The sequence below is a fragment of the Lissotriton vulgaris genome, chromosome 11 (assembly GCF_964263255.1).
Source record: "Lissotriton vulgaris chromosome 11, aLisVul1.2, whole genome shotgun sequence".
Lineage (NCBI taxonomy): Eukaryota > Metazoa > Chordata > Amphibia > Caudata > Salamandridae > Lissotriton > Lissotriton vulgaris.
In genome coordinates, this window is record NC_141699.1 from 261,828,265 (window position 1) to 261,841,786 (window position 13,522).

Genomic DNA, 13,522 nt, shown 5'->3' on the forward strand with positions numbered 1-13,522 from the left:
ACCCTGTTAAAGCTTACCCATCTAGTGCCAAATCCGCCTATCCAGGTAATAGTCAGGATGGAAGAACACCACAGTGTACCCATGCATGTGAATGAGTAGGAGGAAGATTTCCACATTGGGATGCTCTTCCCAACTTAGCGCACCACACTGTGATTGTTCATGCTTACGACAATGGTAAAGTGCTCTACCAAGAACTTTAAGAACCTGGTTCAATCAAGAGTATTTACTCCAAAGGTAAAGAAAACATTTAGGTTATCGCCTTTAAGAACCACTGTTTATACACAGACATGTACCACCAGAAACTCTTTTTAAGTATGCAGCACGGAAAGGATCCCTTATATTTTCAGAAGAGTGTCTTGATCAGTTTGAGATGATGGACCATGTCCGAATTTTAGATGGTGAGATTAAGTTCATCTTACAATGGCCACTGAAGGATTGAAGTTGAGCTTTGATCATGAGAATTATATCCTATATGTGGGAGGAGGTTTGGGATTGCAAAGATTTGGTTGTGAAAAAGATGTAGTTTTATTCATTTAGAGTTAGCTGAATGATAATGAGCTTTGTCAGTGTTTTTTAAAGGTTTGACAAGTTTGCTGCTGTGTTTGATCATAGGGCTTGGGTTGGTAAATTGCTAATAGCACTTCCCAGACATTGGAAAGTGATTTTGATTTTATGGAAGAGAGTAATTAGGAAGAGTCACTTCAGACCAGCAGCCTAGCTAGGGCGAGGAATGTCTGGTAAGGGGTGGAGGCTTCAGGTTGATCTTACAGCTTCGGTGACCGACAGGTGATGCCTTTATCCCAAAGATGAAAGGAGGGAAAGTGGAACCTTCAAGCCTAGGAAGATTAAGTCAGTTGAGGTGGAGGTTCAACGACAAAAGATTTAAATGTATCAGTTGCCTCAAATAGCATAGGATTATAGGGTATATTTATGAAGTGTGTTGTTAAAGAGGCTGTAGGGTGAGGTCCCTATCTCTGACGCTTGTAGGGAGAGTAGCGCTTTTTAAGATGCTAGCACTTCCTCGCTTTCTTTACGCTCTACATAACTGCCCTTATAAAGTTCCAGACTCCTATTTTAAGGCGGTTGAGGGTGAGATCAACACGCTGGTATGGGCTGGAAAAGCCCCTGGGATTGCTAGACACAAACTGACCAAAAGTTGGTATGATGGGGGCATAGCACTCCCAGACCTACAACGCTACTACTGGGCGGCGCATCTGGTGACTGTCAATCACTGGATATACTACCCCCGGATGACCCAGCATATGCCCTAGATAGGTACCAGACTGATCGCTCCGGTTTTTTGGGCGCCTTGTATACTACAGATAAGAAAAACAAAGGGAAGTTCTTTGGATAGATAAAGCATACGCTTGACATCTGGCGCAATGTCTTGTCACGACTGGGATTGGTGGAAACCTTAACTTGGCTACGCCACTTTGGTTTGCTCAGAAGTTGGAGAGATTGGGATATCAGCCCGGGTTTGATAAATGGGACCTTATTGGACTGTCCACAGTAGGAGATTTGGTTAAAAAGGGGACAATTTTGACTTTTGCTGAGCTCCAGGATAAGTACCAACTGGCTCAAGGAGAGATCTACCGGTATCTCCAAATTAGACACGCGTTACAGACAGCCTTTCCGTCCTTTCATGGTATACCGGAGTCCTCCCAACTTGAAGACCGTCTGCTTGACGGACCACTTAGTTCGAAGGCGATTTCCTTAACCTACAAAAAATTGAGTAATAATCTTCCAGACGTCTTCTTAAAGCTTAGGGAGCGCTGGCAGGATGAGGCCCTATAGAAAACGAAGACTGGCAGTCAGCCCTGATGTCCCCCTGTGAGGCGGCCATCTCTCAGAGATTCCGCCTGATCTAACTGAGAATACTACACCGCTCATACATAACCGGGAAAGTATTGGCAAAAATAGGCGCTAAACCCAACAACAGATGTGGAAGCTGGTGTGGCCAACAAGCCACGTTTTACCACACACTATGGACGTGCCCAGAGGTACGCCTCATATGGGAGGGAGCCACGACACATATGTCCACTGCAATCGGGAAGGAAGTAACTCTCACCCCACGACTAGGACTACTACATTTCTGGGAGGCTACTGACCTAACGGAATTCGAACAACAGTTCACTACACTGGGTTACACAATGGTGAAAAGAGAGGTGGCTAGAGGGTGGGGAGATAGATCCCTGCCTCGTGTTACCTTATGGGGCAAGGAAATGGACCGGTGTATGACAGAGGTCTTTAAGGCAAGGGGGTGCCCTAAGAAATGGGACAGGAAATGGTCCCACTGGAACAAACATAGGGGAGATATTTGTATGTCACCCACGGTAGAAATGGAAATGCGCCGGCAAGAAAGCTTGGTGAGAGATGTTCCCTGAAAGTTACTGACTGATGATGACTTGTGATTTTTTGATGGTATCAGCAATGTGTTGCTCAACCATGTACTGTATTACTGTGATCTCCTTAATAAAATATTAAAAAATTAAAAAAGAGGCTGTAGGGTTGTTCACTCCAAGGGAAGTCAAAGAGCTGCAAAGCAAATCCGATTTGAGGGCAATATGTTGTGCTTTCAATGTATCACTGTGTATTGCTGTCACCTTTAGTGCAAGGGGTGATGAAGCTTACTAAAATCGCAGCACTTGTTGCATGTAGTTGCAGTTTCAAAGCAACATCATGGCTAGTTGGGTGATCCTGGATGCTTTAATGGCAGTAGTGGGGGGAACCTCAAGGTACATGGTAATGTGCTTCAAATAACATGGATTCAAGGAACCTACGTGGAACCAGTGATCCAAATTAAGGTTGGGCATTGGGTGGTCTGCGAACAGTTGTGCCTCCAAGGCTAGCCGTATGGAGATATGTAATCATGGTCCCGGTGCTGCTGCTTGGACCTCTCACTGTATAGTGAGCACCCCAATATTGTTTCCAGGAGTCATGTTGAAACTGTTTGAGTGGGACAAAGCAGTGTCTGTGGGCCAGCCCCCACTTCCTGTTGCAAAGGTTAGATGATCTGTTTAAAAAAACTTTTTTATTACAGTGATGTCACTAATGTTTCGGTTGTAGACCCCTCAGCCCTGTGTTCCATTTATATAGAGTGGAGGAGGTGCAGCAGGACAACTTTCAAGTTCAGTGGTGAAGTAATCCACTGTATGGTGCAAATTGTCTGTGCCCAAGTCAGTGTTAATATATCAAAGACTGGAGGGTCCGGATTAAAAGGAGTTGAAATAATAGTCCCACTCATATAGAGCTATTCCTATTCCAGATGGACCTGGTCCAGGAATGCCTGTTGAGGCTGTCTCAGGAGAATATTGGTGCAATGTCAATGATTGGTGCAGGGAGGGAGGCTTACCAGATCTCGGAAAGGCCTAAGCCTGGCCCTCCATACCTTTTTGCCAGGAAGCATCAATTGACACTTTGCCACAGTCATAGATGTAACAGCATTAAGTCAATTACAAACTCCAAGCTCTGAGTTACAAGTATTGTGTCGACAGGGTGACCACATTAGTAGCAAGACAGACGGACCCAGGTCAAGCATTTAGCTTTGAATGCTCTTAATTAGGGTAAATTGATTGCTTGGAACAGAGGAGTTTGCCATCCCAGATGGCAAGTGGTCGGGTAGATAGGTTTAAATGTTGGAAAACCAACTCTAGGAGCGGGAAAGAGTTAAAGTGTGAAGGAATTTTTCAGAGTGTTCAATTTAAGCTTAAGTTAAATTGTAGTGACAACTAGCGTTGGAAGCTAGATTATCCTGGGTGACCTTTTTCCATTAGGGTATATTCTCTCATTATGGAAATATGCAGGACCATGTTGGTGTACTTATGTTCAGTACTGGAAGTATGGAGTAGAATGATGCCTTCCATTCTGGAGAGGACATCCGATCTGCAGGACATTCATGTTTAGGTTCTTTTACAGTGAATGCATAACACCAATGGTGAGGCCACAGCAGTTCAGCTAGTTTGGATTAGCTCATCTTAAGTTGAGCTTCTGCATAAAAACACACCTGCCCAACTGATCAAAAGTGCATCTGCCTGGAGTTAGGTTCTAGGTACCAGGATAGAAAAGTATTTTTCTTTTTGTGTTTCTTACTATTGCAAACAACTAGACCTTTAAGAGAAGCTATTCATGCTCTTAGGACATTTGCTTTAACACTTTATAGACTTGAGTGATAGATGACAGGAGTGTGAAGCAAGGAGTCCGTGCCAGTACCACAGCCTTCTAACCTACTATACCATCCCCCTTATACATCCCCCATGTGTAGTTATGTGTAGCTATGTTCATACTATGTCCCCTCTCTAGCAATAGAACACCCATTTGAATGCATTGTAATGTATAAACAAGATATTCCCCTTCAATTTGTATATGCACCCCATGGCTAACTATTTGTGGTGCTCCCTGCAGCCATTAACATATACTCACACTACTTTCTCTTTCCACCAAGGATCTCCCCCTTCCTACCCTAAAGCAAATAGTGACTTCCCCTCCTACAGCATATCGTGCCTCTGATACAGTCATTGACTACTCATATGATGCCCACACACTCTGATGTATGCCTACAATTGCATCCCTTCAGCCATATACATCAGTGTCTTCAGAATACCCTCAAATTACCCTTGACGTCCTGTTGAATACAGGGCATCCTGCAGCAAGTGACCTTCTCCACTAGTTTGAGGTTCCAGTAGCCCAGGGTATATATTCACCTTACCCTACACTCCAAAAGATGATGGTGCTGCTAATGCAGCAGTTACATGGGTTTATCTCATCCTCTCTCCCAACAGTAAGTGAGGAATGTTCACAATGTGTTTCCCTTCCAATATTATATGTTGAATGATGCTCTTAACATATGTTCACTTACCCCTACAGTATAAGGCGCCACCAATGAATGTCCCTACTATTCAACCAGAGTTTCTATCAAGTATAACAGTGTAACAGCTCATGATGTCATAACTTTGTAGGTGGACCTCCGGCAGCACATCCTGAGGCGACTTTCGGCTCTGAAGACGCGGCGATATCATCCCCCAAAATGTCACAGGGCACACACTCCTGACATTGAAAATTGTGCTGTGTGCTTGGACCAGTTTCACAAGAACGAGGTGAGTGGTCTGCTGAGCTGGGGATCTTTAAAAATCTCTAAAAACACATTTCAAGGTAAACCAGCAATAGAAACCTGTCCTCGTACTTCATAGTGCAGCAACTACTGACACAACAGACAGCACATACTCAGATCTCAAAGTGCTTTCCAACAGATTATATAACACTTTGTAAAATCAAAACCTAAAGTTGTTAACAGACTGTTTGCACAGTCAATAAACATTTTGCCCTCAAATGACATAATTTGAAGTTAGATTACACACTATATAGCATCTCTGTCATACAATCTTTTAAGCTCCTTTCTGTACTAGAAACATTTTTAAGGCAAATTACACATCAATCATTGTACCACCACTGCTTCCAAGATCACACATAATTAGAAGCAAATTAAAATACTTTGTCAAACATCTCCTGCACATTCAGTGCTTTCTAAACTAAAAGGCCGGGGATACGGAAACATAGATACTAAGACAGAGCGAAAAGAAAGGGCTATTCAGGAACTGTGAAATGCAGAAACAAAGATTGAGATAAGAGACATGGACACTGAGACATGGACACCCAAAGCAACACCAAAACCCAGCTCTACAACCTGAGACATGGAGAGATGGGCACTAGGACAGAAGATAAGAACACTGGCGCAGACAACATTTGACCCTGAGTTGAATAGAAAAATACTTACACTGACATAAGAGAAATGGAAACTACGATAGTAAATACTGACATCCCTGCTATGTCAGGAAAACACACATACACTGGGACAGGAAAATACAGACGGAGACACTGGGAAAGGGAATATAAAAGGTCATATTAGCAATAATTTTAGCAAAAACATTCACTTATGACCCAAAACCTGAATTCTTCAAGTGAGTACTACATTATACCAAGAGTTGTAATTTATGACTTTAATTCAACTTGCATTTATCTGTTGGTGCAATACACTGGTAAGTTAACAGGCTCTCTTTTACCATTTAGCTTGAATGAAAAGGTCTACATTTAAATTAGTGCTCAAAAATTGTATATGTCCATAGGAAGAGAGGAGAAAGGAGAAGAAGATAGTGTACTATAGGGCAAGGAAACATGGACATCGCAGCAGAGGAAAACAGATCCTAGGACAGGGAGTCAGGAACACAGTGACATGGATATATAGAAAATAAGACGAGACACACACTGAAGTCATAGGAATGGACACTTGAGCACTAAATGCTGCCACACATACTGGTACAAGGAACTCCTGACATGCAAGCTGGGACAGAGAGAGACACAGTCACATGGACAAGAGTTTAGAACTGGGAAACACTGACACTGTTGCTGTCTGACATAAACACCAAGATATGGAACCCCACCACTGGGAAATCGACTTGAACGGCAGAATGGGGGGTGTTGACCAATGGGACTAAGTGACACAGATACTAGGAAGGGTGAGAGGGATGGAAAGAAACCGAGTTACAGGCCCCAGCAGAGGCATAAGGGCCATAAGACTATTCGAACATTCCAACCACTAAGGGTAGAATGTTCGAAATTGAAAAGTAATAAACATGAAGACAAACATTGGAATGTTGAAGCTCCGGGCTTATACCAGCCATTATAAGACTCGAGCCACTCCAGTGTCTTCAATGGAGCTCTGAACATTCCAATGTTCTGATACAGCCTTAAAGCCAGCCGTAGCATGCGCTACCAGCCATTAAAGGCCTGAGCCGAAGACAAGGGCCTTAAATAAGGGAGTGGGGCTTTAATGGCTGCTAGAGCCCGCTACGGAGGGCTCTAAGGCTATTAGAACATTCTTCCCCGAGAAGGCAGACTATTCTAATTTATAAAACAAAGGCTTCACAGAGCCGGAGGGGGTTGAAAACAATGGAAAGTTGATGCTCCGGGCTTCTACCGGCCATTAGAAGTCCAGGTCACTCCACTGTTTTCAATGCAGCGCTCAACTTTCCAATGTTCTAGTACTCAGTAAACTAGTATAACCCAGGCAAGTATTGGTTGTTGTGAATTTTATAAATGCCACCTAAAATAACATCACTCCTGAAAGGTCCACTTACTAATTCCCCTCTAATCAACTGCAAATCAACCTTGTTGCTTGACTCGCCAATTTATAAAGCTTTCTGTCACCTGAACCTTAATCATTAAAAAAACACAAAAAACACAGATAACGTTTGTTATTATTGTTTAGATGTTGCACTATGCAAACCACTTCACCTAAAGGTGCTGTTATTTAGTGGTGCTGGCGTTGGTGCATATATACCCATTAAGGATTTTTCCAACGGTGCATAGGGGTAGACTGCCCTGGGGGTGAGATAGAGGTCATGGACAGCAAATTATCTCCTCCCTTTGAAAGAATAGTAGCTCTCAAGACAAGCATAATGTTCTGAAGATAGGTGCATAGGAGTCTTCTTGAAATACGACTTGTCAGTCACCAGCTCTTCAAGTGGATTTATTGATGAGATCTTCGGCTTGAAGGTCACCACTTTGCCAATATTCAGACAGTTGTGCCCTCTTGGGCTGGCTTTCTCCATACCTATTTGCAATACAACTGCTGTGTTTTGCATTGTCTGAAGATGAGGTGGCTGCTAATGAGTTGCAGGGAGATTGTTTAATCTATGTGGGACCATAGGGTATGTCACGGACTACTAGGTACATTGTTTGTCTGTTCAAGTGAAAGACATGAACACAGCTGAAAGTCTACAAAAGTGAAAACAAAATAAAGATGATTTTTTACAGAGTGCCTTTGTAGGGGGGGCGAAATGGATGGTTCAGCCAGATTTGAGGAATAATCGACGAACAAACTAATAGTTAAAAGGGGAGCACATCTTTCCTCAGCTGGAGGTTGAAGAAAGTATGTTGCAGAAGCTAAAGTTCCAACATGAATTTCAAAGTTTAAGATGGGATACAGTATATTATAAATAAATATATATCCTCTTTGATGTACTGTTGCCCAGCCTCAAGGCTAACTTTCTGGTCGGGGGAAAGGACAGCAGGGTACTTGGGCTTCTACTCCGTTTACCGTTCATCTAGTGTTTCCTTAAGTTTTCCATTAGTCCTTCGCCCTTTCCAGCTCCTTTCATAGCACTAAATACGAAAGGGGTTGGCTCAGGAACCCCGCGACCCAGGACACTAAGTTTACCAAAAAATATTCCAGTGGGACTGATATCAGGTGGTCTAATCCTCCCTGCCCATTGCCAACAACAAGGCCTCTGTTACGTTGTGGTACAGAATGGGGACGATGAAAAGATCTAAAAACAAAAATGAAGAGGAAGTAATCCTATGCAGACATGTGCCATTGTATGCGTAAACTGAGTAGTGTCCAATCAGGGTTATAACCACAAAGGTTAGATTCAAACATATTTAGTAATTTCTCCTCCATGTGGGCCTCAAACTGTTGAGGATTAACAATAATTCTATAAAAATAAAAATAGTATGCCAAGATAACACTTATTCTCCTTATTAATCATCTCAACATATGTAGGTGGAATTCTCCTCAGGCTTATAGACCAGTCCTCTTGTCTTGGAGATGCTATACTTTATATGAAACTAACTTTTAGATCTCGCAAAATTTACATACAGGTTGAGGTTTGTACACAATCTTTTGTATTCAGATTTAGGGCCAGATGTACGACCCATTTTTGCATGAGCAAACGGGTTTGTGACCCGTTTGCACATGCAAAAATCCTGTGGGCCATGTAATAACACTATTTTAGTGACTGCGATTGTGGTCACTTAACACTCTCAGTTTACCACCCTCTTCAAGAGGGTGTTAAAGCACTCGCAATAACGTAAGGGGACCTTTTGTTGTTTGTGAATACAGGGGAAAATATTTTTTGAAGCAAGCAGTGGTCCCTGGGACCACTACCTGCCCTTAAAAAAATTAATGAAAACGTTTCTTATTTCTTTTTTTAAATGCATCCTGTTTTCCTTTAAGGAAAACAGACTGCATTAAAAAAAATGCTTTATTTGAAAGCAGTCCCATGCATGGAGGTCTGCTGAACCCAGCAGCCCACCATACCTGGGAGGGCCAGCCATTCCCAATGGGGTGCAAATTGCGAGTGCCTCATGAATATTGATGAGGCATGCAATTTGAGACCCTATTGGGAACCGCAAACAGTGTCTGTGACACTGTTGTACATTGGCATTAGTGACTTTTAAATTGCGACTTGCAATTTTTCGCAAATTGCAAGTCGCTAATGCCAATGGTCGTATATCTGGCCCTTAGTGCTTTACAGACAGGTTACAGAATGCACCACCGTAATTTACAGGCCAATTACACAGTATCAGTGTTTATCTTTAACTTTCCTCCACTGTTCCTGTGGACTGTCTACTACATTGTGCTGTACTGTAGAGTCACCTCTTGTTGCAGTATATTTCAGTCTATTTTTACATCCCTTGTGCAGTGTTTGCGAGTACTGCCATGTCTACACCGGTTTCATCGGGATTGTGTTGATCCATGGCTTCTGCTGCATTACACCTGCCCCCTGTGTAAATACAACATTCTGGGTAAGTCATTTTGGGGAGAAACTGGCATGAAACTGTGGGAATGGAAAGTAGGAGAAGACATAAGACTGGACTTGAGAAATGTGAAAGAAGGATGAAGACTGCGCTGGAATAATGGGGTGAAAGTAGCCGGCTTGACAAACATGAGGAAGAAGTGAGACTGGGCAGGGTGGATAGGGAGGAATGAGTGAGAGGGCATGGGAAATAGGGTGGGAGGAATGAGACAGGGCACTAAACCTTATCCAAGAAAAGTCTTCCTACTATAGGTAGATATCAAGAGGCTCCTCTCTATTGAAGCTGTAATAGGAGATGACACTTCCCACCTTCACCATCTTTCGGAGTCTGTGACTGACTCTGATCGTCTCTTGTAAATTCAACTTTAATAGTGGTGGTAGTCCACTTCTTTTTTTGATGTAGTTAAAGACCTCTGGCAGAGCTACTTTGCCAGTGTTACATTTTGCCAATGAGTCAGTCCTTGACATTGACCTCCTAATCATTCCTAATGATGATATCATTTTTTTATTGATTACCCGAATGTTTGTCTTTTAACATTGGTTTACCGGATGGCTCCATCACTAACCCCTGTGACCCTTCGACATGACACTTAGGAGACTCCAGAATCTCATGAAGACTCAGGAGGTATTATTTTAATAATATGTCTCAACAGTCTCAATCACCTGATCAACCAATGTCCGTGAATTTAAGAAAGGCACAAGGGCTCTATGCAGTCAAAGGAGACCATAGAGTGAGATAAGATCAAAGGGTTGATGCCTGACATGAGCAACAGCCAGCAGGTAGCTGCCACTCTATGATATTCTAGAATATTCTAATTGTCTGTTAGTGGGTAGTGATTTATATATGTGTCCCTTTAGGGGATATAACCCACAGAGACGATAAACATTCCTAAAACTCCTCTTGTAGTTGAACCGTTCAGCATGACCCTGCCTCTTAGCCAACACTGGATAAACAGGCTTTTTTTCTATTGAAAGGGGCAATATCAGAATCAGAAAATCTAGGGACATTTACTAAATAAGAAACATATTCTCCTTTTCTTCACGATAAAGTCCTATTGCGTTCATGGTCGATTATCTGGCCAATGCGTCTTTTCTTAATGATAATGTCTTTGTAGAATGTGTTGTATGTCCTGCAAGTAGAATGAATAGGCCAAGAGAAATATAAGCTATACACAAATAATTTTTATCTTGAACCACTTTTCAGGTTTGAAAATATGTGTGCTATCCTGATCCTTATTTCAACTTTGTAGCTCTGTGTGATGTTCTTTGTTGCTCTCAAATGGAGTTCTAGACTCTGCTGGTCTGTAGGGGTCCACAAAAAGAGCAACTGCTTTTATCATGGGTGACTGCAATCCTGATTACCAGGCCATGGCACCAGTAGCGATTAGTGGCATATGATATATAGTTGTAGAGTAAATCACTTCTTTCCTGCAACTCAGAGTAGGGAGATTGTATATCCTGGTAAATTGTATGTAATTTTTCATGACGTGGCATCGCTTCATCGCCAAGGTCTGTAAGAGGTGGGTGAAATATTGCTTTGGCAGGTGGGGACTAAGGTAGGTTCAGCCTTTCAAAATCTGTGTGATATAATGACCTGCCAACCCTTGTTACCCACTGTGTCTCTAAGAGATGTGTGTGAATTGTTGTTTGGAATCATGAGAATTGTGTTACCCCAGTTTAAGGGGTCACTATGTGTATATCTATCGCCAAGATGATTAAGTGCTTTATAGGGTTTGTTGTAGTCCGATGTATGATGTCTCTCCATTCCTGCATGTATCCACATGCTGCAATCTCTATCCTCCTGTCTTCTGTCCTGCTGCAGCTGTTTTAGACCATTTTTGTGTGTCTGGTTTTCAGTTTACATACTTTTCTAGGAAGCACTTTCCATTAATGAAACCATCTAGAGCAGATCATTCTGTGGCCTGGAAAAAGGTACGATGAACCAGGGGATGTGGCCAAGTCGAATGACAATGAGGCACACCTTTACAAAGGAGATTGGTGATCTGCCCATACCCCATCCTGATTGGCTAGAGGCTTCATGGCCTCATACATATGGCCTGTGGATGGTATAATATTGTTGTTATCTCTAAGGAAACCAATGTGGTTTAACATTTCCTGGAAAGCTAGTTTCTATGCAACCAATAACCCCTATGGTGATATGAATAGGGTACAAATTAATCCTCTCAAGAGTTTACAAATATTGAATTGCAGTTGGCTTGGGTCCAGCTGCTTTGTTTTTGAATGTACACTGCTTCTGTAAGACAGGTCAGATGTTGACCTTTTGACTTTATGAAGCACAAGGAAAGAACTGGAATACAGGAAGAAATCCTAGCTATATGCACTGAAAGAGTGGGCAACATACTCCAGTATTACGAAAGAGACCTGCTTCTGCAAAACCTTAGAAGCCGGCACAGAAGAAAGATGTTATCCTGTACTCATCTGTTCATGTAATATCGTGCTGTAAATTCACATGCTCTGCATACACTTGCTATCTAGTGTTCTACTTGGACGTGTGCAGCTATTTTATATTCGAAGAAGTCTTCCAAGTCACAAGGTATGGTGACTCCTCCTATAATTTTTGATGCACATGGGCATTTTCACCATTGTTAGATTGTTTTCCCACTGGGCAGGTGAGGATGGAAATGGAGCACAGAAGAACATGCACATGAAAAAAGAAATTAAAGGAAAAACATCTGAAGGCTTCCAGGAGGGGGTGGGCATATGTGAATCTGCAGCTCTAAATGCCATGAACAGATGCCTACATCTTTGGTAACATCTTCCGTTCTTGGCAAATGTAGCTGTAGATAAGCACGCTGTGCGTGGGCTGTAATGCAGTTCCTCCATAAGTAGCACAGCCTGGCCAACTTGAGCTTGTTGCTGTGCTAGAACTCCAGCACAGTAGAGTTTGTTGAATGTGTGTGGGGTGGGCCAAGTAGCTGCCTTACAGATGTCAGTTATTGGGGTATTACCCAGAAAGGTCATGGAGGCTGCCTTTTTGTGTGTAGAATGCAACCTGGATGGAACAGGGAGAAAGCTTATAGCGCTGGGAGACCCTTTTGGGTAGCTGCACGCTCTATATGTTTCTTTTTATAATAATAATAATAATGTCTTTTGGCCTTGGCATAACAAGTTTGAATGCATTTCACTAGTCGCCGAGCTACACCTGCTTTTGAAATGGCACTGCCTTTGTGTGGTTTAGTGTAGGGGACAAACAGTTTTAGAAATTGGCGACAGCATGATTTGTAGGGAGGCCATGAGTCCAGTTAGGACTACATTGAGACTCCAGACAGAGGCCAGGGGTACATTGGATGGGATTACCCTTTTTTAGTCCTTCCATAAAGTCTTGAATGACAGGTATTCTGAATAGTGAAGTGTATTGCCTGTCTTGTAGGTAAGTTACAGCGACAGCCAAATGGATGTGTAAGTGAGACCTGAGCATTGTAAATGAAGCAGATAGCAAACAATGTTTTGTAATATTGGATTTAATGGATAAATGTGTTTAGATGGGCAGTAATGAAGAAACCTCTTCCACTTTGCCTCATAGCAGGCTTGTGTAGTAGGATGGCGAGCCTCTTTGAATATGGACATACATTCCAAAGGTAATTCAGGTAATCAAGCTCTAGGACCTTCGGAACAAAATCGCAAGATTGAGCTGCCTGGGGTTCAGGTGCCTAAGTGTGCCCTGGTATTGAATGAGAAGGTCTGGCTGGTTGGGCAGCCTCTCGTAATGGACCATAGACAACTAAGGAGGGTAGTAAACCAAAGTTGTATGGCCCACTTGGGAGCAACCAGGGTGAGGGTGAGGAATGTTTGCTGTAGGCTTCGAATCACGTACAGAAGTAGTATTGTATTGTATTGTATTGTAGTAGTGGAGAAGTGTGGCTCACTGGTTAGAGCAGGCAGACCCTGAAGCAGAGGTCAGACCCGGGACC

General features: G+C 42.6%; 1 protein-coding gene across 2 annotated transcripts in view; it reads left to right on the plus strand.

Moving 5' to 3' along the window:
* Positions 1–13,522, plus strand: part of RNF215 (ring finger protein 215) — a 145,357-nt gene that overhangs the window by 91,980 nt on the left and 39,855 nt on the right. For both annotated transcript variants that reach the window (XR_015300894.1, XM_086943205.1), the window contains exons 8-9: positions 4,956–5,093; positions 9,477–9,579. Coding sequence is in view for 1 of the 2 variants with exons in the window: in XM_086943205.1 (XP_086799331.1) it covers positions 4,956–5,093; positions 9,477–9,579 (241 nt within the window). In the remaining variant the exon portion in view is untranslated. The remainder of the gene's footprint in view (positions 1–4,955; positions 5,094–9,476; positions 9,580–13,522) is intronic.